General features: G+C 42.0%; 1 protein-coding gene across 3 annotated transcripts; it reads right to left on the bottom strand.

Annotated features, from left to right (window-relative positions):
• On the bottom strand, nucleotides 1-25593 carry tapt1a (transmembrane anterior posterior transformation 1a). 3 transcript variants are annotated; one of them, XM_086106132.1, is made up of 15 exons: nucleotides 25344-25593; nucleotides 23762-23892; nucleotides 22161-22279; nucleotides 18712-18744; nucleotides 17422-17584; nucleotides 16589-16724; nucleotides 16221-16318; nucleotides 16004-16073; nucleotides 13704-13784; nucleotides 9106-9215; nucleotides 8983-9042; nucleotides 8851-8919; nucleotides 8697-8773; nucleotides 6411-6586; nucleotides 1-3782 (listed from the first exon to the last, which is right to left on the bottom strand). In XM_086106132.1, exons 1-15 carry the CDS (start codon nucleotides 25591-25593, stop codon nucleotides 3475-3477), a joined length of 1881 nt encoding a protein of 626 aa, XP_085962258.1. In that variant the 3' UTR covers nucleotides 1-3474. The 3 variants fall into 3 exon arrangements, with proteins under 3 accessions (XP_085962258.1, XP_085962261.1, XP_085962260.1); XM_086106135.1 differs by lacking the exon at nucleotides 18712-18744 and having other exon boundaries at nucleotides 25344-25550; XM_086106134.1 differs by lacking the exon at nucleotides 18712-18744 and having other exon boundaries at nucleotides 8983-9215; nucleotides 25344-25550.

The raw sequence follows: 25593 nt of genomic DNA, 5'->3' as shown, positions 1-25593 counted from the left end.
TATTGTGACAGCAAGAGCGTTTAAATATTTTCACCAATATGCAGGGACAAAACAAGTAGCGTCATGATCACATCACAAGTGGCAACTCCCCAAAAAATATTTTATTACATTTTATAATTACAACAACGGCAGTTAACCATATAGAAAGTCTCTCTTGCATATGCCCCCCCCCCCCACCCTCCCCAACATGGCAGGAAAGTACTTAAATAAAATTAAATAAATCACACCTGACATGTCACATCTTGTATCAGATGAAAAGCGGATTATTCATATTTCTGCAGGGAACAAACAATCATTTCATTGCAATCAAAATCAATCCAGAAACATTCCAGATGTAAAGGCTTTCACTGCGAAAACCCTTCTGACTACGGCAAAGATGTAAACAAGACGGCGAAGGCTCACGAAGGCAACGAGCCCATTTGCGCCATCAGTGCTAAAACTACATGGACTTAAGTATCGGGACAGCAGGCAGGACGTTGAAAGAACGCGCCAGAGTTGGTCCGCCATTTTGGGGCGAGAGCAGCGTTCACGCTTCTGAGAAGCGACTGAACTTAGATTTGTGCAGTGGGAAGAAGAATAGGTATCAACAAAAACAAGGCGGCCATTTTGTGGAATCTTGATGTGACAAAGGCAGCACAAATACAAACCCAATTCCAATGCTGTGTTGAATATAAAAACAGAATAGAATGATTGGCAAATCATTGTATTCAACTTATAGGTGGACAACAGGAGGATGCTTGCTAAACTAAAAGCTATGATGGACAGTCCCTCCCACCCCCTCCAGCCCGCCCTGACAGCACTAGGTAGCTCCTTCAGCCAGAGACTGTTACACCCGCGCTGCAAGAAGGAGAGATACCGCCGCTCGTTCCTCCCGACTGCTGAATAAACATACGTGAAAACCTGTAACCATTGTAAATAGCACAGCCACCTTATGCTGTGTTTTCTATGCTATTGCTAATTTATTATATTTATTCTACAAATATATTGCTAATGCTATATTTTATATTGCACTTTTATTGAACTGTCTACAGTTCTTTCTGAAACATTTATTTTGTGCAATGAAACACTTTGTGTCCCCCCCCAATTTTGCTGCTGTAGACTGCAAATTTCCCCAGTGTGGGACAAATAAAGGTTATCTTATCTTATCTTAGTTAATTGAATGCACTACACCGAAAAGACAAACTGATGAACTTGATTGGTTTTAGTAAATAATCCTTAACTTTGAATTTTATACCTGCAAAACTGTCCCCAAAAGCTGGGACACGTGTCACAAAAGAGTGAGAAAGTGGAGGAATGCTCATCAAACACCTGTTTGGAACATTCCACAGGTGAACAGGCTAACCAGGAACAGGTTCAGAGAATCTGGAGAAATCACTGCATGTCAATGGCAAGGCCATTGGCATCAAGGTGTCAAGGCTTATCACCGCATGGGCTGAGGAACACTAACGTCAGTGGATACAGTTCGGCGCTGCATCCATAAGTGCAACTTAAAACGCTGCAATGCAAAGCAAAAAGCCAATTATCAACAACACAAAAATGCAGCCGACTTCTCTGGGCCCAGAGCTCATCTCAGATGGAGTGATGCAAAGTGAGGGGGGGTAAAGTGTTCTGTGGTCTGACGAGCCCACATTTTGGGAAATTGTGGATGTCGTGTCCTCCGGGCCAAATAGGAAAAGAACCATTGGGATTGTTATGGACGCAAAGTTCAAAAGCCAGCATGTGTGATGCTACGGGGCCATGTTAGTGCCAACGGCATGGGTAACTTTCACATCTGTGAAGGCACCATGAAGGTACATAGCGCTTTTAGAGAAGCATATGCCGTCATCCATGAAGCATAAAATACGACAACGCAGACCTCGGGCTGTTGAACAGCTGAAGCTGCACATCAAGCAAAGATGGGAAATAATTCCACCAAGTAAGCTTCAACAATTTGAGTCCCCAGTTCCCAAATGTTTCTTGAATGTCGTTACATGAAAAGGTGCTGTAACACAGTCATAAACATGAAAAAGCTTTTTTGGAATGTGTTGCACCCATAAAATTCGAAGTTGATGTTTATTTACTAAAAACAATGAAGTTGATCAGTTTGAAGATCAAATATCTTGTCTTTGTAGCGTATTCAATTAAATATAGGTTGAACATGATTTTGCAAATCATTCCATTCTGTTTTTATTCATTTAACACAACATCCCAACTTCATTGGAATTAGGTTTGTAGATGGTAATTTCGCAGAATGGGAGGATGAAAGTAACTTGGCAAGATCTGTATGAAAGGTTATTTTGCATGGTCTCTGGATGTAACATTCTTGTCATTCTTCAGGGGTGACCAAGGCTTCAATTCTGTAGGATCCCTGTCTGAACGAGGGAGCAAATGTGCATGATTTCTGTGTGAAAGTGACAGATCTCTGTGTGAATAAACCTATAATTTGGGGGATCTCTGTGCAAAAGAGAGGTCAATATTGCACGGTCTTTATGCAAAAGAAGTGGCAAATTTGCAGGATGTCAATATGAAATATGCAGTAACTTTAAAGGGTTTCTGTTCGTCTCTGTTTGGATAAAGCTAGAATTCTGTAGGATCTCTATGAGGGGTGGTAATGTTGCAGGATCTCTGAAAGTGACAGTTCCTGCAAGATTCCAATGAATAAGGCTCTGACTTTGCAGTGCCTCAGTATGAAGCTGGTGATAGTTTTACAAGCTGCAAGATCAGTGGAAAAAAAGAAAAAAATGGATGTGAATATATAGTGTAACAGAGTAGAAGTTGTACTAATTTGGGTCGTTATGTGAAAGGGGGCAGGAATTGTGCAGGGTCCCTGTGTGAAATGACAAGGGTTTTCTGTGTCAGAGGGGCAGTTGTATTCCTACATCAAAGGGTGTAAGTGGTCCTAATTTTGCAGTGTGTGTGAAAAAGGCAGTGATTTTGTAGGCTCTCTGTACAAAAGGTTGTGGTAATTTTGCAGGGGCACTGTGTTAAAGAGGCAATACTTATACGGGGTCTCAGTATAAAGGGAGCTGAAATTATGCAGGCTCCGTTGCAATGAGGCAGGAATTTTGCAGGCTCTCTTTGTGAACCATGCCGTAAATTCTCTGGGTGAAAGAGGCATGGGAGCTGTGCAAACTCAACTGGAACATGAGCTTGTCTTTGAAATTGAAGCAAACAAACAAAAAAAGTAAACGTAATTATTGCAAATCATCAAATCAAAGGAACAAGCGTGACTCGTCGTCAAGGTCTTGAGAAAGTGTAAACCCCGTTTTGTGCGCCATTCAGGATGTGAATCTTTTGGAGTCTCTCGCGGAGTCCCCCTTCAACCATTTGTGTGGTTTCCAGCTGTGCTCTTCTGCACCTTGAAAAGTGCTCCTTTCAAATCGAGCTCCCTCACACACTGGTTATCAGCCTGCTCAATCTTGCTGTCATGAAACGTCTTGAAACGACAGCAAACTACCACAACGTGCATCCAATGATTTACTCATGTCTTTTCGCTCAGTCGATGCGGTTGCCGCAGATAGTGAAACGGTCGATCTCCAGAAGGTCCTTTTTGGGAGCCTTGGGCCTCCCCTCGGCCGCGTGCTCCTGCTCCTCTTTCGGGGGAGAAGGAGCAGGCTGCTGGGGTTCCGGTCCAGGAGCCGGATGGTCAAGACAAGGAGAGTGGGGTGCAGGCGCTGAGGCCGAAGAGTCAACGGGAGGCAGGGGAAAGTCCCACCTCGGTGCTGGCTGCGTAGTCACTGAGGAGGAGGAGGGTGATGAGGAAGGAGGAACAGAGGGCGGCTTCGGGTTCAGCTTGTCGTCACCTGTGAAGAAGAAGTAAACACAGTGAGTGACTACGACGGTCATGTTCTACTCCGGGCTATAGCCGTCAAGTGACTCACAAATCGCATTTCAATCCCGTGACTGAGTTCCCTCATCGCCCGGGTCTGAGTGTTGATAACCCGCCACAAAGCATCAAGCACGATTGGTAACTTGCCCATGACGAATAAAGCTGCCCGCTTCTACTGGATTTTGCAATAAATCAGGAAACTGCCAGCTCCAAACAACATGATACGTGCCATTAGAATTCCATGAATGTAGGCATCATCTTCCACATGCTCTGGGCAGTATCGACAGGCTTCCACTTGTTACAGACATCAAAAGAATAACCAGCTATGAACATTCCAAGGTTAAAAGATTTTGGATCATGACTTCATGTTTTAATTTAATGAAAAATAAAAGGGAAAAAAATACAATTGGCAAGAGGTGGTTAAAGTGCAGCGTCTCAATGTGTAAAAGGCAATCATTTTACAGGGTTCTGTATAAAAGTAGGGGCGATTTTGTAAAGTCTCTGTGTAAAGGTGTCAGTGACTTTGCGGGCTCACTGTGATTTCATGTGATCTCTGTATGAACGAGACAATTTTACTGAATCACAGTAACAGAGGTGTTCATTTTACAGCACCTCTCTGTGAACGAGATGTTACATTTTCAGGGTCTCTGTAAAACTGAGTGATTTTGCGGGATTTGGGAGTGAACATTTTGATTAATTTCCTCGAAGAAAGACACAGAAGTACAGCATAGCATTTTGTTACAAAGCCACAATGATAACATCCCAATAATACTAGGTACAGAACCTGTGGATTTTTTCTGTTTGGTTTTTGTGGAAGTATTTAATACTTATCAGTGTCCTTTTGAATTTTTATTTTGTGTTAACATGAAACAAAAAAAAATCCCACACTTTATGCTATTTGCATGCAGATCCTATACCGTGTAAATTGCATGGGTCCACTGGAAAAATAAAAGGCGAGGGTAACTTTCAGAATCCACACAATAACATGGAAAAAAAAACCCACAAAGGCTATTCTTAAAAAGTAAAATGCTTAAAAATTACATATAGGCAATAAGATGTAGTACTTATGCAGGGTCTCAGTGTGAAAGAGCCTCCACACATTGAGTTGTGTAAAACCTTTCCGGGGTCTTTGTGGAAAAGTGGCTGAATTTGCAGCAGTCAGAGGCAGTAACTGTGGTCTCTACGCGAGTCTGAATTCGCAGGTTCTCTGTCTGAAAGAGACAATTACTTCGAGGATTTTTTTCAGGAAATGAAGTCATTTCACAGGATCTCAGTGTGAAAGGCTCCAGATCCAAGGATAGTCCATTGTGCCTTGGTGGAGGTTTTGATGATGCTCCTTGAGCTCATGTTTCCGTTTGACTAAAAGTCATGTGCAAACGGCTGATGTCAAACTGCTCGTTGCCCTCATCTGCCCTGCGGATGAACACTCAAAAGCAGATGGTGTGTCGTTGTGCTGTGCAACTGCAGGTGATTTGAAAAAACTAAGACATGCGCTTGAACATATTGTGCGGCAGAGTGGCACTTGAGTAAAGGCAAAGTTGAAAGTGAGGTAAGCATGGCAAATGACGGTGCTCGTTCGAATCCCAGCTGAAAGATATGGCGCCTTGTCGCTTCTATGGATCCAGATAAAGCTGACAGGAAGTGACACGTCATCTTTTGTCACCTCAAAGCTCCTGTTGAGAAGTGTGGGCGGAACCATGGGTGGAGGTGAGAGCCAAGGGGATTTGGCTGCAAATGACGCCGCCACTTCCAGGAAAACATGTGACTGTTGGTGTTTGGCCTGGTGACGTGCACGTCTAAAAGCTGGCCGGCCCAAACTGCACCATTTGTGCAGTCTTACAAGATGAACAACAAGCGTCAGTGGGCGTCCGCCTCAGATTGTTTTAACGCTTCCCGCATGTTGAAGTGCGCCCGTGTTGAAATGGCGGTCATTTCGCGGGGATCTCCCTATGACAGGGGCAATCGTTTTGCAAGCTCGCCATGTGATACAGGTTCACATTTCATATCGTCACTGTGTAAAAGCAGCAGCCATTTTGGAGGACCTGTGTCAACGTTGTGGTTAATATTCAATCCTTTGAAGAGTGTGTGTACCTATTTTTTATTTTTTTGCATTGGTGGTAATTTGCCAGGATCGCTGTGTAAAAGAGACTCTTTATTTTCACTGTCTCTGTGTGAAAGTTTCTCTCATTTTAGAAAATCTCTGCATGGAAGGAGTATCATGTTTCAGGGTCTCTGTGTCTGTCTCATGGCTGTATTTTCGCAATTGTGTCCCAGTGAGCTCATTAGTTTAAGCATGCGGTATCCACAACACAAGGATTTTTCATTAAAAAGGAAAACCTTTTCCGTCGTTAGAAGCAGTTTCGAATCCATTCAGAGCTTGTTGTTTGCCATCAACACGATTAGGGAATGGGGATTTTCTGTGCCAATCCAAGTTCTAATTTCCATACCAGAATCGCAGGACCAGCCAACCTTTGATAAGAAACTTCTACTCTGGAAAATATGGTATTTTCCAGGGTCTTTGTGTCAACGTCGCCTTTTGTGTAAAAGAGGAGGTAACTTTGTAGGATCTCTGTGTGAAAGTGGCGGTAAAATCATGTATTACCTGTGGGCGGCGTGGTCGAAGCGTGGTTGGCTTTGTTGTTGGGGGTCTTGGCTGAGGACGACGAAGCCGCGGCGTGCGGCTTCGCAAACAATTTGCCCTCCATGTTGGCCCTCTTAACATACACGCATGACTTGCCCAGCAGCACGATGCTGTTCAGCACCTTCAGTGTGACCAATCTGTGGCGAAAAAAGGGGTTATTTGATCAGACCTCTGTGTGAATGTGGTGGCAATTTGGCAGGGGTCTCAAGGCAAAAGGGGGTAGTTTAAGAGGATCTGATGGTAAAAGACAGTCAAATCAAACGGGTCTTGGTAAACGAGGTGGTAATTTCACAAGGTATCTGTGTGAAAATGGGGGTAATTCTGCAGGATTTGTGTTATGAAAGAGGAGGTCCTTTTGCGGGCAGGATCTCGGCGTGAAAGAGGCATTCTCTACAAAAAGAAATAATTTTACAGGGCCATTTGTGAAAGAGGGTATTATTTTACAGCGTGTATATATGAAGGATGTGACCATTTCACAGATTATCTCATTGTAAGTAAAAAAAGATTCTCAATTACGTTTATTGGTCAAACACTGGAAAGGAATTTCATTATCCATGTGAAAGGGGACCATCTTACAGGATCTCAGTGTTAAAGAGGTGGAAATTGTGACGTGACAGTGCAAAAAAGGTACATTTGCAGGGTGTGGCATGGCACTTTGCGAACCCAACTGGTTGTTCATCTTCAAATGAATGTGATTAAAATTCTGTGAAAATGATTGCGGCACAAAAGCACGTGTTCAGTGGCGTGTAAAACTACTACTGGTCTACTGCAATGCATTTGTGGTCGAAGTGTGCCATCATCAGGGCTAAACTGGGCGTCACTGATGACAGGCGGACAAAATTAGGTCCGCGGAACTGCTGCCTGCTGCTGCATGCGATGAGGTGTGAAGCGCAAGCGCATGTCGATGCGGCCGAATTGTTGCCGGGGCACGGCAGTGTGTTGCAGCAAGGGCTATTTTTAAACCGCCGAGATGCCAGCTGAGATGACAACATCGTACTGTTCACCCCGAGGGGGAAACTCTTCAATGGCGCCGGCCCGATGAGATACGGCGAACGAGCATGGGGAGAATGCGAGGACACAGTATTAATGCTTATGTAACGGTGGCGTGCGTGTGTGTTGTGTGGGAATATTTGAGTCAGTTCTCTGACGTACGATATGCATGCTTTGAACAAAAATAGATGCAAATACAAAATGTGTCAATGGACATGGCAAAAGCTTTAGATTGCGTAGTGGTGGGGGGAAAAAAACCTCTGAGCAAGATGCGGCCGATTTAAAGGATCATTTTGGAATGAATTGGTAATAGTTTTGCAGGATCTCTGTATGAGGTGGAAATTTTTCAGGGTCTTTGTGTGAAAGGGGAGGGTCATTTTCTGTAATCTATTCTTGAATGTGAAACAAATGATAATGTTCCAGGGCCATAAACGAGGCAGCCGTTTTCCAAGATTGTTGTGTTAAAGAAGTGATAATTTTGCGGGATAGGTTTGAGGGGATCACAGGGTCTCAGTCTGAAAGAAGTCAGCATTTTTGGGGATCTCAGTGAAAGAGGTGCTCATTTTGCAGTATCTGTGTGGAAAAAAAAACCATGACTTCAAAGGCTCTTCGTGTATGAGAGCTACTCCTGTGTGAAAGAAGTGGGATTTTGTAGGATCTCAGTGTGAAACGTGTGCTTATTTTAAAGGGACTGACTGAAAGAGGTAGTCCTGTTTGACAGGGAAGGTCATTTTTCAGGATCTCACTATTAAAGAGGTGGTACTCTTGCAGGTAATGTGTGCAGCATTCCAGTGTGAAAGAGGAGGAGGTAAAGGACCTCACAGCAGAGTAAAAGAGGCTGAGGCACTCTTGCATGGGCACGATGTGAAAAAGGCGGTGCAGTGTGAAACTGGCAACAATTTTGCTGGATCTCAGTGTGAAACAGGTGGCAATTTTACTGCATCTCTGCGTGAAGGACACAGTAGTGTAACAGAACTTAAGTGCTAAAGAGGGTGTCATTTTGCAGGATCAGTGGTAATTTCGCAGGGTTCCTGTGTGAAAACGACAGATTTTGGAGGAGCTTTGCGTGAAAACATGAGTTCTTATCTTAAAAGAAAACACCAGCAAAACACCCTTTGTAGCTTTTGAAGGACTTTTCAGCTGTGCTAAATTACACATTTAAATTAGGGTTAGACATATAATGCCAGATGCACCAACTTCTGACCGTTACCTATTGGTTTGCAGAAGCAAGCAACTGGAAAGTGAATTGGGTCTTACCCGAGATAAAAGAGGAACACACACGTGTATGACAGCGCTCCTCGCACCTTCACTGAACTCATGACCACCCTGATAAGCTGTTCAAACACAAAACGAAAGGTGTTGACATCCTGTATTTGCAGGTCAACAGCATTTAGAGGGCGCGCCATCTTACGAGCACAGCCAAAGGCAGCGGGATGAAGCCCATCCGGCGTGCCACGGAGTCGCTGTAGTCTGTGTAAGCCTAACACAGAAAACACTTGATGTCAACGGAGCGACAGCACAATCAAAAGAAACTGCCGCTTACGTTTTTCTGTCGACTGCTGACGAGATCAAAGGCTAGGCTGGCTCTGTATTCGCTGTAAACCTGACAGAGGACATGGCGGACGTAAGAAGAGGGAGGAACGAGAAAAAAAAAATCAGTCCTTACATCTGCCGTGATGTCATTGAACTTGGTGATGAAGGCGTGTTTGATGGCGTCAACGGCCACTTCGGAGGTGAGGACCATGAAGACATCAGGGAACAACACCCATAGGTGCTCTGCGACAAAGGAAACGAGCACAATCAATTGGACAATTGAACCAATGTGAGAGTGAATTGCATGTCAATTATACATGTGTGACATTGTTTCTGCATTTTCAAGATCATTTTACTCATTATTGTTAATCTTTGCTCGTTAAATGATGATTTTTAGATACATTTCCATACTGCGATTTTTGAGTTATTGTGCAGTAGAAACCTCCGTTTTCGTAGCATTTTCGTAGACTTAAATCAGTCATGTCCCAGAACCGATGAGCGTTCATTCAAAGCATTCTGCAAGTTATGACGGCAAAAAGTATTCCACAATGCAATAACCCTCCCGGTCTGCTCTGTCACATCGGGTTAGCACATTAGGTTAAAAGTCAGACCTTCAAAATAAAACTATACAGTATAACAATGGTTTCACTCAACTTCATTTAGACACACAGCATGCACGGCACCACACCAGGACTCGGGGACGCTCGCCCCCTTCAGAAATCTGTCCAGCTCACATTCAGCTCCCCCAGCAATTTATTTACAAACACATTTCCAAAGAAGTTTGGATGTTGAGTTGCAAATTATGTTCAGTCTATATTGAATTGAATACATTGCATAAGACAAGATATTTAATGTCTAAACTGATCAACTTTCTTTCACAAATAATCATGAACTTTGAATTTTATGGCTACATCATGTTTCAAAAAAAAGCTGATACAGGGTGATGTTTACCACTGTTTTTAAGAGCGTTGTTCAAATTTGTCGTTCGGCTATTCTGAGTGCAGAAAATGCGCGGCGCTCCGACTGGGAACACGGTGCGCCAGCGCTGGCTGCATTCAGAAACTAATGAGGGTGGAGTGTACTCAAATCTCTCAGAACACAATCTCAGAGTCCTGTGCGGACATCAGAGTGAATTTTCGAATGTGCTTTAGGATCGCGTTCGTTTGCAGTCCCTCTTAGCAACGCGCGCTTAGTAATACCCGTAATAATTAACCCCACCAAAAAAAAGAAAGAAAAAAAAGAAAAAAACCCCATCTCCCAGTCTCCCAAGGAGGAAAGAAGAGGCGATTGGAAAAATGAGCCTGGTCCAATGCCTTAAGGAGCAACACCCACAGCTCGTACGTGCAAAGCCTTCAAAAGAGTTTGCATCAAGCATTCCCCAAGAAGTGCAGCATAAAACAGGGAGATGAATTTGGACATTTCTGTCACACAGAGCAGTGCACACAAAAGATGCAAAGATCTTATCAATTACAGTGACTGGACAGTCGAGTCCAAATCTCAAACTTCGGGCAATTTCATAAATTATATCAGGGGTCACAAACCACTGGTCTGCAGACCGGTACCGTTTGGTACCGGGTCACACAGAAACGGACCTACGAGCTGTGAGCACGTTTACTCCATCAGATGTGACGGAAATGTGCGCGATTCTAGCCAATCGGAGTCCTCTTTCTAACATTGGTTTTCAAGTTGAAATGAACAGAATCCGCCAATAACGGAAAGAAGAAGCAGTTAACAGAAAGTAAGAGTAAATTGCCCAAACGCATAGCTAAACGCGCAGCTGATGGGCAGCCATGACTTCCGAAGATGACGCTATTTGACAAGAGAGCGCCTCCCAGCGTTATCTCATGGCTGTTGTTCATGGCATCTCGTCAAAAACAAGACGATACAAGAAACCTGTTGATCGCTAATCGCTAATAACTAGCTGGCAGCCACCGGATGAAAACAACAAACAATTGTGTCATATTTGATCAGTCACATTTGTAAGTAGCAATAATGCTAACGCCGTAACATCAATATTCTTACGTTTACATTATAAGGCGTATTTATTATTCCTGATTGCTCCATTTCTTAGTACTTCACCGTGTTATTGTATTCTACATTTGTTGTACATTAGAATAACACTGTTTGAAACAAATGAAAAAAAAATCTGTTACTATATCATTATAGAACTATAATTAGAGTTGTTGTCAGTACCAATGCTTGATTTAAATTTAAAAGCAATGAAAAAAATGGTCACCGGTCCTCGAACAGCATGTTGTCTCAAATGGCCCAAACACAAAAAAGGTTGGGGATCACTGCCTGATATTAAATACGTCTCTAACTGCGCACTCACTATTAGTGTGGGGGAATTATACTTTTATTTAAAAATGAGAGAACCTTTCCAGTGACGTCATGAAAATTGGGGGGGTGGGGGTTCACCCTTTGTGAAAAGACTCATGGGATGTTCACAACTCATTCAATTGATACAACTCCAGTACTGTACTAAAGTTTGTATAATAGGCTTTGTGCCCATTTTCACGACTAAACATTGCCATCAATTATAGGGAAATGACTAATGACATAAAATGGGCTTGGAAGCTCATTCAGAGGAAAGCTTGTTATACTAGCTTATCACAACCAAGCATTCAAGAGAGCGACCGTGACTGATGAAAAAAGGGTTGGAGCGAGTGCGACGGTGTTACAGCGTGGCTGACAGGCTGCGTCTGTCAGTCAGCGCCCACGCATTTGCCTTCAGGAGCGTCTAGGGGAGATGACGCTTGTCACTGAGCTGTCAATTGGGCTGTCATGCCTTCGCTGCTCAAGAGGACTCCCCCCTGGAGGACCAAAGTGCTCTCGGCTCAGCATGTTTGCTCGCAACTGTGGAGCCATTCACCGACTGCAATGCTTTTGTGATATTCCGTTTTGACTACAATATTTGGTGCAAGTTTGTAATTGAGCTCATATTTATTTTTTGATACAATATCACGGTTGAAATGACTTAATTTGTGCTGAGGATTCCGCTTCTCAATTATTTCTATTACGCTCCCAGAGGAAGAAGAAAACACACCCCCTACCCTAAAAGTTCCTGGGGGTCACACACGACAAGCCCTTTGTACCGCACCACCTCAGGGTGCCCCGCTTCACTATGTGAGAAGGACTGGCTAAGGACGATTCAGCTTTGTAGTGTGTCGTGTGGATAAATGTAATTACTGTGCTCAAGATCAAACTCTGAATCATAGTAAAACAAACATCTATCCATCCATTTTCTGATCCGCTTATCCTCACGAGGGTCACGGGGCGTTCTGGAGCCTATCCCAGCTGTCTTCGGGCAGTAGGCGGGGTACACCCTGTCCTGGTTGCCAGGCAATCGCAGGGCACACACAGAAGAACAACTATCCGCGCTCACACTCACACCTCCGGACAATTTTAAGAGTGTTCCATTAACCTGCCACGCATGTTTTTGGAATGTGGGAGGGAAGTAGAGAACCCGGGGAGAACCCACGCAGGCAGGGGAGAACATGCAAACTCCACATAGGAAGGCCGGAGCTGGAATCGAACCCTGCACGTCTGCACCGTGAGGCCGACCGAAATGTTGAGCACAGGCCACCGTAAAAAACAAAAAAAACAAAAAAACAACAACCTTGGTTCAGTGCTTTTTTTTTGTATTTATCCATTAGTGACTTCAATGATTTTCGCACCGCAGACTGGTAGAGACAAGTGCATGCTTTTCGTTTTTAAAGCATTGGTACTGTACTGAAAACTAAGGTAACTAGAGAGTACTCAAGATATGAAATACATTTTCAAATGAAAACTAAAAAAGATGATTTGGAAAAGCAGTTTGGAAAATGGATGGTTGGATGGATTTTTTTTCATTCATTTCAAACATTTTTTTATTCAACAGCGCAGCAAATGAACAATATAAAATAACAGAGCGTGAACTCCTAAAAACTGGCCTCTCAAGAATAATGAACATGCCTTGAATGTAAACAGACATTTTTATGTAAAGATCGTACCCATGGCGTTCACATCACAGCTACTTGCAAATGAGCATGATCAAAAGATGACACTACTAATTGACGCTTTAGTCCGTTGGCTGCACGGCTATTTAATAGAGGCTATAGTGCTTATACTACGATGGTGGCAAGCTATTTTTTCTTTTTTTTCATGCTTTCCACATCTTCAAAATTTGTAGGACAACACATCCTGGTTTAATTTCGATTCTAAGGGGTGGATGTGCTTTCATTCATGCATCAAAGAGTGGAAAAAAAAAGATTTCAGAATCCGCATCTTGATTCAGATGCTCACGATTTCCTCATCAAACCATGTGCCACTCATCAACCAAATTGAGTTTCTGTATATTTTCCAACAGACCATTACTGTAAACCCAAAGCACACACTCTACATGGGATAGGAAAAGTAAAAGCCTCGGGAGCAGGTAATTGACTCCCCCTGTACCACTCATAAAAAGGTTTATTGTGTAATGAAATTGCTCTTCCTATTTGTGTGTATAATAATGTTGTCAGACTTCTTTTGCTATAACGTATACATTTGTCCACTGTAAGAGCCAATTAATTCAATGTTGATTTTTACTGTCATAAATCTCGCTACAAATCCGTCTGCCAAGTTCTGATATTTTCCGATCACAAGCAAATCTCCACTTCCTCGTTGAAAATTCTCAAGAGGAAACCTTGGGGAATACTGATCCAACTAACTACATGACATATTTATGAACACAGTTTTCTAAATAATTACCCAGATTCCATGAGAACTGCTCCATATTCCTCAGACACACGATGAGCATGAGAACGTAGCTGGTGAAGCGCTCTTTGATATCTGGCGGGAGAAGACGAAATAATGTGAAACCATAACGACAAGTGCGGCTGAACAGTAACGACCTGTCACATCACGCTTGTCAAGAAAATGGCTGCCGCTGTCATAACCAAGACATAGATAGCTTCCGGGACATTTCATGCATGGCTGTAATAATACTTAAAGCTCTAAGCACATAATGGGTTCAAAAAGGCTCCAAAGAGGAAATAATAGTGTAAAGCCCAACTGGCCTTTTACACTGTGTGTAACTAGCAAGTAGAGTAGATCCTGAGAACATGAACATGGATGCACACAACATTGTGGAGTCTACTACTGTTAATCGCTATTAGTATTAAGACTTTTCACCTCCATATTAGGCACTCACGGTCGAGAAATAAGGCTTAACATCACTTCAAGATGCAATTGCTACATACAGACAGCTTCTTCAACAAACCCTTCTCGCTGATGTCACTTTCCACGCGACACTAAGTTTGCGGCGCCGTATTTGAGAACCCGCATGTGGAAGGGAAACACAGAGAAGCCTTATCCAATATTAGTGTTATCAGTCTTTGTCTCATTATGAGAAGAAAAGCAACAAAACTTATGATTATGAGACTCTCATAATCATGAGTTATGTTGCTTTTGGTTAACACAGAAGGTCAATCAATACTTCAATGATATGAAACGTAATTTATGAAATCGTTTGTGTCCGGATAAACGCTGAACGGCATCAAAGCCTTTCAAGATAGTGCTTAGCTTGCTAGCTGCTAACAAAAAGAGGCGCTTCTTTTGCAACACATTGCCCAGCAGACATTGAACCTGGGCTTAAAGTGTTGCGATTGTCATGTGAAAATGTCAGCAAGACAGACGAAAAATGTTCTGTGATATTCCATTTGTGTGTAAAATGTGTATTCCTACATAATTAACAGTGTAATAATGAACGTCAATGCAACCTAAAACTTCCATGGGTATTCAAAAAGGTAAGCATCATGTCTGCCTCGAATTTACAATCAAAGGTTCATCTGCTGACCGACTGCACAGAAAGAAATTACCTGATATAAAGTGATCAGAGCACATCCTTGTATGTTTGGATGGTGAAAAATGGTCATGTCAAGGATTTGATAGTCTTCGTGGTCGTCTTCCTTCACACAGCCGCTTTGTTTCTCCCCCCCCCCCCCCCCCCCCCGCCAAGTTTAAACAAGATTTCAACCAAAAATCACTGCCGATATCAGAAAGAATGATTTCTTAACTGGAGTTGAGTGATTCGAGCAACCGTAAACCTCACAGCTGTTCACCGATGTTGTGAACACAAGACGGACTTGGCGACTACTTTGCCTCCATTACCTCACTCACTCACTCGAACATGGATGCCTTAGGCCACGGCATACAAATGTGATGTCAGAGTAGAAAGGTCGATACGCACAGGGCTTCCTGTCCATCTGAGTGACTGTTTATGTACGTTGGTAGGTGCTGTCGTTTTGGTTTGCAACAGTACACCACAGAAAACTTCAAAAGCAAGAAAAAAAGTAATTAAATTAAGAGTGTGTATTATTTTATTTCAGCAAAGTTATTTGGCAATAGAACAAGAAAATTTGATTTGGTAAGATTTCTGAAAACAAGCTACTAAGGTAGAGTTGTGGTACTATAAGGAAAATATTTGTACAGTTATTTTCTCAATATGTAAGAAAAATGTCCATCACCTGTTTACTTATTTTAAGTTAACCCTGGAGAACCCACGGAGTCAAATTTGGCCCCTATAAACTCGGCTACTCAAATGCTACCCTTAAATCCCAAAGGGTGAAATTTGGCCCTCATCCTAAATTAGGATTAAAGCATTAAATATTTGGAAAAACATATATTTTGGTGTTCAGTGAACATATAGCAGTCATTTAATGTAAAATTCATCATTTTCCAAAGAAGAAAAGGCTTCTTGGGTTCTCCAGGGTACCTGCTCGCTAATTAAAATGTCAGCAACAAGTTATGCTATCAAGATGTTTAAATTAAAAATGTTTCCTCCCAAGTGAATGCTCCTGCAAAAACTGCTTGCTCCTTTAGAAAAAAAGACTTACTAGCGAACCAGCACATTTTGCCTTGATTTGAGACATATTTAGCTTTGTTTCATTTTGAGTTTTTCTAGCGCAAGCTAGTTTTACACAAGGATAAAAAATATAGAGGAAGTTATTTTGGAATGAATTGCAACTTTGATCGGTTCACTCCTGATAAGATGCTGAAACATATCTTACCGCTGTTGGACATTTGGAACAAGTTGTTCTTCTCGAATTTCTTGAAAACGCTGCCTTTGATCTCCACAAACTGTGAAATGAGAAGCGGTTACGTTCCTTTTGCGCTACTTATGTGTCATCATACAAATTAACCATGTATATTTTAGACTCCTCCAAGAATGTGTGTGTGTGTGTGTGTGTGTGTGTGTGTGCGTGTGTGTGGGGGGGGGGTACTCACGTTGCTTGACATCATGATGGTAAGCAGGGACTTGTTATGCGAGTTGAAGGCGACGTTTAACGTGGAGGCTTGGACCATGATGAGGATGGCGTGGAGGACTGGGTATGTGATGCTCAAGAAAACATTTAAGCAGTAAAAGCCATGACAAAAACAAATTGCAGTCATAAATCAGTGTCGTTTTGTTGTTTAAAAAAAAAGGGACATATACACATAAAGGCACTGGAAAATTTCTCCCTTGTAAAACGTTCCTCGACCCAAAAAGTGTGTGAGAATCCCTGATTTAAAGTAAGACGCACAAAGGCAACCAACAACCTACAGCTGGTGGTCACACGTTTTGAAACACTCATCCCGCCCCTCTGGAAGGATACAAACATAAAAGACGGCCATGAGGAAGTGAGGGATGACTCCGATGCTGTCCCTCTTGCGCTCTTTGGGCTCCGTGGCGGTCCAGTAAAGAGCGTCCAGGATATCTTGGCCGAAGGAGGAGAAGAGGCGATCTGCCACCTTTCATCAAGGATGATTTTATTTGCCCATGTGGAATAATGGAAATAGATGAGTTTCAGTCCCAGGTCAAATGGTCACCACATGTAATACCTAAATAAAATTGTGTATGTGTGAAAAGAAATTCAATACTGAACGCCCCCCCCCCCAAAAAAAACAGTTATGTTAGTCTACTTTAACATTAATCCGTCTTGTGTGTTGTCATTCATGAGCAATCTTTTTCCTTAAGTGTTTCAAAAAATCTAAACGCGTGACTCAACTTAATTTATTGTACTTGACAATTGACAACATTATAAACTGAGCTCTAATAGGATTTGAAAAGGAATCTATAGTGACGTCATGCACAAAAGATAATGCTGAGTCCATCACTCTTTAGGACACGCCCCACTTCCACCCAAAAACCATTCTTAACATTGCATCGCCAAAGAGAGCAAGCCATTTTCAACACCTTATATACCCACGTGAGAGCCAATAGCACTGAAGAATATGAAAAGGCCAAATTTGGAAATTTCAGCCTAAGGCCAGCGACACTGAAATCCTGATGATTTTGTCTCAATTTTACTTACAAATAGCCTGATTCAGACTGAAATCTGGCCCTGTTTAACTGAACTCAGATTCCGAGTTCTGTTGTATAAATGGCACAATGAATTGTACTTTCTACCATGCACCAAAAGAGACTTTAACATCACTCCAATAGCACCTCCAACATGTTGTAGATGAGGTAGAGCTTGATAACGGACTGCCCTCTGATTAGGTGGTACATCATGGCGTAGTCCACGTAATGCATCATGGAGAAGCACAGCACCAGGATGAGGCCTTTCAGCATGTCGCACACCTGCGCCGGCTGCAGCAGCCTCGATCCACTGTGAAAGCACACAATCACGCCCATGACTCAACTAGATACTACGTCCATCACTTCCATTTATTCCACTATTCCATAAAGTCCTGCATGCCAGACATCAAACGACAAACTACTAAACGTGCGAAAAAAAAAAAAAGGATATTACTGAATAAGACAAATAACCACATTTAGCAAGCCCAGTGTGAACATTGCTTACATTTCCAGTGCTTAGGATCAAAAATGCAACTTTCCATACTAGCATTTATGGTGCTGTGACAAAAGAAGCCTGAGGATTCATGACAGATATCACAGCTGTGAATAAATCCAGCAAATAAAAAGCGAAGGCGTAAAAACGCCGGCTCTCTTGTTGGTGGCCATCTCTGTGTGAAAGAGCCCCGGGCAAGATGCACTCTTTGAATTGACGGATTAGGATTTTTAAAATGAATTACTTTACTGACACATTTATATCACACATCACAGTATACACAAAAGAGACAGCCTCAGTATGTAGAGGATGTCACCCGAGGCAATCAATGCATTTGAGTTTAAGTAGCTTTTGAGCATAGCCACTCCCACCACACATCAGCAGCACTGCCTGACTCACTACTCCTGTCCTGTCTGTTACTTGTCACATCACTTCCTCATAGGGTGAAGCACTGCCTTCCCATTCTACATATAGTTAAAACTAAGGAAGAAGTCAAGCTAATGCCATGCTGTTCTACTTTCGATGGCACACAAGTTATGATTCAAACAACAGCGCCTCTTGCTGGCTGCAGCCAAGTAGTGCACTCCATTGATCTTCGGTGGCTTCCAAAATGCGTCAATTGGATATCAAGTAAAAATTAAACAGCATTTCTCCTCCTTGTTTTCCATAGGAAAGACTCTTTGGTCGCATTTTTCAACTTCAAAGGAGTGCAAACATATGTCAAGGATGGGGGTTTTTTTGAGCAGACAACACAGAGGATGAACATGCATTCCGTAATCTTCCTCTGATGTGGTTGAAAGCAATACCACTAAGGTGTTGTTAAGTGAGCCGCAATGATGAGCAGCTGCACATCTAAAGGGCACGATGGAGATGAGGATGAAGGTAGGGAGATGGTCGGTTGGTTGGTTGGGGCTGTGAACATGAATAAGGCGGAGGGAGCATACCTGCTTCTTCTGCAGTAGGGGCATGTGCGTGCCCTACAGTAAGAGAAGGGGGAGGACGGGCACAAACATGGAGTAGTTGCTACAAGATTTAGTCTTTTTTTTTATAGATAAATGGGTCTGTCTATATATATATATGTGTGTGTGTGTGTATGTATGTATGTGTGTGTATATATGATATTTAAGGATACCAAAAAAGCTGTTTTCCAAAAAGTTATTCAATTTTCAGTGTCCAGAAGCTTGGAAATTATACTGAGGAAGTCTTTTTTGGCGATCAACAAAAAATATATGTTTTAAATCATTTTTGTTTATTTGTACAAAAACACTTCCTGGAAATACAGTAGAAAAAGTATTTGCCCCCGTCCTGAATTCTGTTTTCTTTTGCATATCTATCACACACAAAGATTTCAAATCCTCAAACCAATGTTAATATCATTCAGAGACAACCTAAGGAAATACAAAAAGCAGTTTTCAAATGACAATTCAATTTCTAAATGCACAAGAAAAATCCGAACCTTTTTGACCCACAAGGAAAAGTAATTCCCCCCTGAGCCTAAAAGCAGGTTGTGTCACACTTGGCAGCAGTAACTGAAAGCAAACGTTTGCGATAATTGGTGATGAGTCTTTCACATCGCTCTGGAGGAATTTTGTACCACTCTTCTCTGCCATATTGGAGGGTTTTCCAGCATTAACTGCCTGTTTAAAGACACAATGTAGCATCTCAATTGGATTTAAATCTGGACTTTGACGTGGCCACTGTCAAACCTTATATCTAGTATAGCTCTATACTCTAGTATATATATACTAGAGCTGTCAGTTTAGCGCGTTTTTATTGGCATTAATTTAAATGAATTTTAACGGGATTAAATTTTTTCTCGCGAGATTAACGCGGCACACGTCACAGCGGATGTTACGTTGCTCTATAAATAAACCAGAAACAAAACAACAAGCGCGCTGCACAGGTCCACGCATGTTAGTTTTGCCAGCCACGGCAGCGCGAGACACCGAAAACGGATACTTAAAGAGTTTATGAATGGAAAGTTTACTTTTAAAAAATTGCCAGATTGCTCCACTGACAAAACCAAAGTTACCTGTATGTTTTGCAGTCGTAAACTGAGCTATCATCATAGCACGTCGAGTCTGAAATACCACTTAATGGCCAAGCACACAGCTGATGTGAATACTTCGCCCCCTCGTCTAAGACAGACACCTATGGATCATTTCAAAGCGAAGAAAATGGATGACATGACGAAGAACAAATTTGCTGAAGCCATAGCTAAATGTATGGCTCCTGCATGCAAGCCTGTCAACATTGTCCACAGCTCGACTCAAGCTGAAATCATTTGCATTGCATCTAACGACACCACCACGGATTGCCAGCGAGAGCCTACATAACAAGCTGTGTACAGAGATTGTACGTAGCGGAGAAGGCTAAGGTACACCAAGCGGGAGAAGACACTGTTTCGGGAGAGAAATAAGAGACGAGGTTGATGAGCCTCTGGTGAATAAAGAGCAGGTAGCCTGTCGAATACGATGTATGCCACTGACGCGATTGTTACTTGTTTGGAACTATTTTGTGTGGAAGGTTACAGTGTTCCGTGTCCATATAAATAAAGCAGGTGGAGCTTCTCTGTGTTCGTCTGATAGTGACGGTGCGCTCAGGCACGTCGAGAGTTCAGCGGTGCAGTGGTAGCGACCTAGCAAACACACTGAAAATAAAAAGTCTCCAGTGTTGTCATATAACCAAGTGTAGTCAGCCGAAATGATATCTACACAAAACCGTAGAGAGACTTGCGCGCAAGAAGGACCAACAGAATCAGCATAGCCTGACTGCTGTGTTCAAAGCAAACTTGAGAAAAACGAAGTATGCAACCATGGCTTAAATCCACTATAGGCTGAGTACTAGTTTACCTTAGATGTGCACTTTATAATGTTAGATTGCTCTGTTTTGATTCCATAAAAAGAGCTGTTAAAGCACCTGTTGTGTGACAAAATATTTTTTTCACTGTTGTTGATGGACAGTAATATTGTGTAAGAGATTATGTGTGAATAACTGCTCCAAGTGAAAAATGTTCATGTAAAGAAAATCGAAATTGTTATTTCAGTAAATATTTGCATTTCGCACATAGAAAACTGATTCATGATTCCATGTTGATGAGAGCATTAAAATGGGCAAAAAATAGGACAAAAAACTATAAAAGGAAATTCAGAAACGATAAGAAATGCGTGAGTAATCACGATAAATTTTTAGTGAACTTGAGTTAATTATGACAGTTGCATTTTTAATTAGATTAAATATTTTAATCGTTTGACAGCTCTAATATATGCTGTATATATTTTTGAGCCATTCAAAGGTAGACTTGCTGGTGTGTTTCGGATCGTTGCTGCATGATTCAAGAGAGTGAGTTTGAGGGCACGAACTGATGGCCGAACATTCTCCTTCAGGATTTTCTGGTCCACAGCAAAATTCATTGTCCAATTAATCACAGTAAGTTGTCCTGGTCCTGAGGTAGCAAAGCAGCCCCAGATCATCACAGTGCCCCCACCATGCTGCACTGTTGGCATCAAGTTCTGTTCATCAAATCCTGTGCCATTTGTAAAGACAGATGTAACGGGCCTCACACCAACCAAAAAGTTACATTTTTGACTCGTCAGTCCACAGAATGTTTCTCTAAAAGTCGTGAAATGCGTCGATTGGCATTCTGAGACAGATTCTATTTAAATGATTTCTTGATTCAACAAGTACGGTGGTAATCAGGTGTGGCTTGCGAAGTTGAACTTACCTTTCCCAAATGTGTGCTCAGTCACAGTGACTTTGTGATTTCACAAGGGTTGGGATGGGGGGCAATAACTTTTTCATAGAGGGTCACAAAGGTTTTGATTTTTTGTGTGTGTGCCTTAAAAAATTGAATTGTCATTTGAAAAAAATGTGGGATTACCTTGGGTCGTTTCTGAGTGATATTAAAATTGGTTTGATGATTTGAAACCTTTGTCTGTGATAGGTATAAAACAGAAATCAGAAGGGGGGATACTTTTTCATGGCATTGTGCATACAGATCCATCCAATCATTTTCTGAGCCACTTATGCTTACCTTATGCTGCACACAAGTCCAGCGAGTGTACAATACGCCATCAGCGACTACTTTTTATTTTACTATTCTAAAATTGTAATTTGTAAGACGACATAAAATGTTGATAATTAATTGCTTGTCTTTTAATTTTCAGTTTAAAAATGTTTTAGTGGATGATTATTTTATTATTGTTATATTGTATTTTGTTGCGTATTTCTAGGAAGCGAATCATTGTTTGCACGAATGCACTTCCTAGAAACAGATGACGATGACCAACCGTTTCAGCACTGTTTTAAATTTCCCATGAAGACAGAGAGACTAAGCACAATATGAAACTGTTGCTTTGTATACATGTGTGGGTGGATGTGTGGTGTTTCTGACCTTAAGCCACAGCACGGCAGAGTGAGGAGGCGGAGCACAGCCAGCAGCACCCTGAGGGGCAGCAGTGTGAACACATACAGAAAGGCGTCCACGCACAGGAAGAAACCAAAGATCATCAACTGCAGTATAAACACAACAATCAAAAATTATTGACAACCTAGGTAGATCTAAAGCAACAATCTAAACAACATACTTTGACTGAGCCCCAGCTAAAAAAATACATTTCTCGTGATTTTGGTGCTATGAGGCAACACGGCAGCAGCTTCTTAAAGTAAAATAAAGTCGCAATGTTTCAACCTTGGGCGTTGTGAGCCACGTCAAGATGGACACCAATGATGGAGTCTGTGTGAGTTTCATCGAGCAAATAGGAGATATGTTTATGGAAAGACACACTCGGAAGAGAAATAAATTAATGTGTGGGTCAAGCTGTTTGACACAGTGAATGTACAGAGTTCTACTATGTTTACACACATTCCTCTCCGGCCTCATCGTAGTCCAGCAGGGAATGGTGCGGAAGTCGGAGCTACTCTCCAGACTGGCATCTGGTGCCTCAGGACAGAAACGGCAAACTATTTTAACTGAATTCAAAATGAACATATTGTCAATACAGTTGAACTACAGCTGGTCTTACTATCTTAAGTGGTGCACGGAAATGTGAGAGCCTCGACTCAGACGTTTTTCAAGAAACAAGACTTTTTTTTTTAAACTGAAGACACAAGCAGAGCTCAGCTATACCCGTCAAGAGACAGACTGATGTGTGGATCACTCAAAAGAGTTATCCGCAGTAGCACTCTGGGACTGCTCCAATGTGATCTGCTCAGGAAAGGCGGGCCATTCAGTACAATACTTTGCCCTGATTGGGGGATTCAGTAACTTGTGCACGCCTAACAAACTTTTGTTTTGACCAAGCCCAGTAACGGATGAAAATGTCATCCCGGCACACGCCTTGTATTGACCAGCCGGGTCCTCTTATCTCATTTGGCGCAGGTGGCATCATGGCGTTGAGCTCACAAAAACAACAAGAATTCAGCTTGCAGCCAAGAATACAACGTTGTGTGCTTTGGACCCCCACCACTAGATGATGACAGCAAACTCACATCAAGCCACCATCAATTCATATTGGTTTCCTTGGTATGGAAGTACACTATCAGTTGGTGACAGTATTGCACGTTAAGCGTGCTTTCCAACTTCCAAAAGACACCACAGAAAAAGGAAGGAAGGACAATACATTAAGTACCGTCATGTTTTGTGCCTGCATTTTCCGTGTTTGCAGGTTATGCAGAGAGCAAAGGTTATTACTGTGCGGTTTTATAAAATACAAAACAGTCTGAGTGCAACTTTGTGAGTGGAACGTTTAAAAAAACAAAAACACATTTTGGTTGTTTTTCCTCTTTTTTTTCGGGACAAGCTGGAATGGGTTAATTGCAATTCCATTCATTTTAACAGGCAGAGATGATTTAAGTTATGAGTGTTTTAAGTTACGAGTGTGGTCACGAGGTGAATACATTTTGGGTTCATTATTTTTTTTCCATTTTTTGGGGGCTGGCGGGTGTGTGTGTGTGTGTGTGTGTGTGTGTGTAGTCGCGGGGGCGGGGGGGTACCTTTTCCAACTCTTTGGGGATGCGCATGCACGTGTACACCCTCTCCCGACGCTCGGTGTACTTGGCCTCATTGTGCTCCAGGAAGTAGCCTCGGGTCAGCTCCGTGCAGATGAAGCGGGTCAGTGATGAATCTGGAATGAACACAGCTCTCATTGTCATGTCTACTATTGTGACAACAATAGCTATTCATACACAGAAGGTTTCACAATGGCAATTGAGAGTGTTATCGTTCTCATTATCTTTACAAACATGCAGAACTATGATACAGTTGAATCCGGCTTGTATGAAGTAGGGCCCAAGAGACAATGGATTTGATTTTTTTAAGGCTGATGCTTATTCAGATATTTGGATAATTTAAATTCTGATGAACGGTTATTTAGACGATTCCTTAAATATATATATATATACAATGAAAAAAAACTTTTCTGGTCCTTTAGTTTACAACTTTACAAGAGTAAAATATGAATTATAAACAGCACATTTGACCATTTCTCACTACTCTACCCTTTTGTTGTTGTTTTTTAAAAATATAATTATACAACAGGGAGGAAAAAAATGACAAAAGAAAAACAAATCTGCCATTTTGTTCTACCTGTTACTACACGTCAGTAGTACAGATTGACAATTTGTTGTAAATAAATCATTACTACAATAAGTAAAAATCACCGAAGTGAACGTGAATAATTTCGCATTAGAGGTTGACACTCATTGCTGCTTTTAGTCGCTGCCTGACTTTGCCCTCTTGGGGGATTTGGCATAAATGTCAATTTAACCTTAACTCAAAGCAGAGATCCTTGATCAATGAAAACAGACCATTCATTGGTGATTAACCACGAACCCCTTTGGGATTCAATGGGGTATGTTAGCTCCATTGAATGAGTTAAACTATCGTGGTAATGAATGTAGGTTTATTGCAAGTCGGATTCCCACCACCTCTATTTTTGAATCAACTTACCTGTTGAAATATAAAGTATGCCCACCATTGGGTCTCCTTTCAAAGCAATTGAGCTTGTGATGCAAAATTTTCTTTTAGACTGACACTTCACACATTTACACTATGGTGACGGGGAAGAAAAATAAAACCATCATCAAGTGAAGTCAAGCTTTATTGTCAAATATGCTCCATGTACAACATACAGCACAGATGAAATTACTTTCCTCTCTCAACCACAGTGCAAACATGCAGTGCATTGAAACACACACAGCTAAAAATAAGGGCATAATTCAAGCCATCTACCCTGTTTTCTCAATTGCTCTGGTTTGGAAAGGAAGGTTGTTTGTGGTGGAAGAGGACGCCCCGGTTTTTGTCACTCGGAAATTCGTGTTACGCCGTGACGGGATTAAATTTGGTTTCACGGTGCGTTCACGAACTACCATAACGATTTGTTTTTCCTCAACATTTAGGTTGATCAAATTAGCATTTAGGTCTAAACGTCCCAATTCGACAGCCCCTAAGCCCTTAAAGCTTTGAACACTTAAATCGTTAAATATTTAAGGAGTATGGATAAATGTGAAATGCCTCAGCATTAGTGTTAGTGTTACAGTGGTTAAAATAACAATAATGGGGGTGTGCGACGTTTACCTGCCGAGTGGTCCCTTGGCTCGCGCCTGATTTCAGCGCTAATGTCGTAAAAGCCCAAGGTCTCAGGCAGTGTCGAAGAAATAACGACTTTTCCCGACTTGCTCCCATCTTGCCACGGTCGCGTATGTTGCTTGATTTTGCGTTCAGTGTCCGCTTCTTTCTCTTTGTCGTCTGACAGATCGGTCCCAGACGCATCGGCCATCTTTATTGGGGGCCCAGACTTTTCGGTGTCGCACCGTTTTGACGTCAT

This window comes from Hippocampus guttulatus, chromosome 2 (genome assembly GCF_054856545.1).
Source record: "Hippocampus guttulatus isolate MCC_2025c chromosome 2, RoL_Hgut_1.0, whole genome shotgun sequence".
In the NCBI taxonomy this organism is placed as follows: domain Eukaryota; kingdom Metazoa; phylum Chordata; class Actinopteri; order Syngnathiformes; family Syngnathidae; genus Hippocampus; species Hippocampus guttulatus.
Note: the sequence above shows the minus strand (reverse complement) of the source record. Positions and strands in the feature narration are given on the sequence as shown.

Coding starts and splice junctions, on each gene's coding strand:
- tapt1a (XM_086106132.1), bottom strand. CDS start 25,593: ATGACGTCAAAACGGTGCGACACCGAAAAGTCTGGGCCCCCAATAAAG. Junction 22,280..23,761: donor TCCCCAAAGAGTTGGAAAAG/GTACCCCCCCGC, acceptor TTTATACTGCAG/TTGATGATCTTTGGTTTCTT. Junction 8,920..8,982: donor TCAGCAGTCGACAGAAAAAC/GTAAGCGGCAGT, acceptor TTTCTGTGTTAG/GCTTACACAGACTACAGCGA.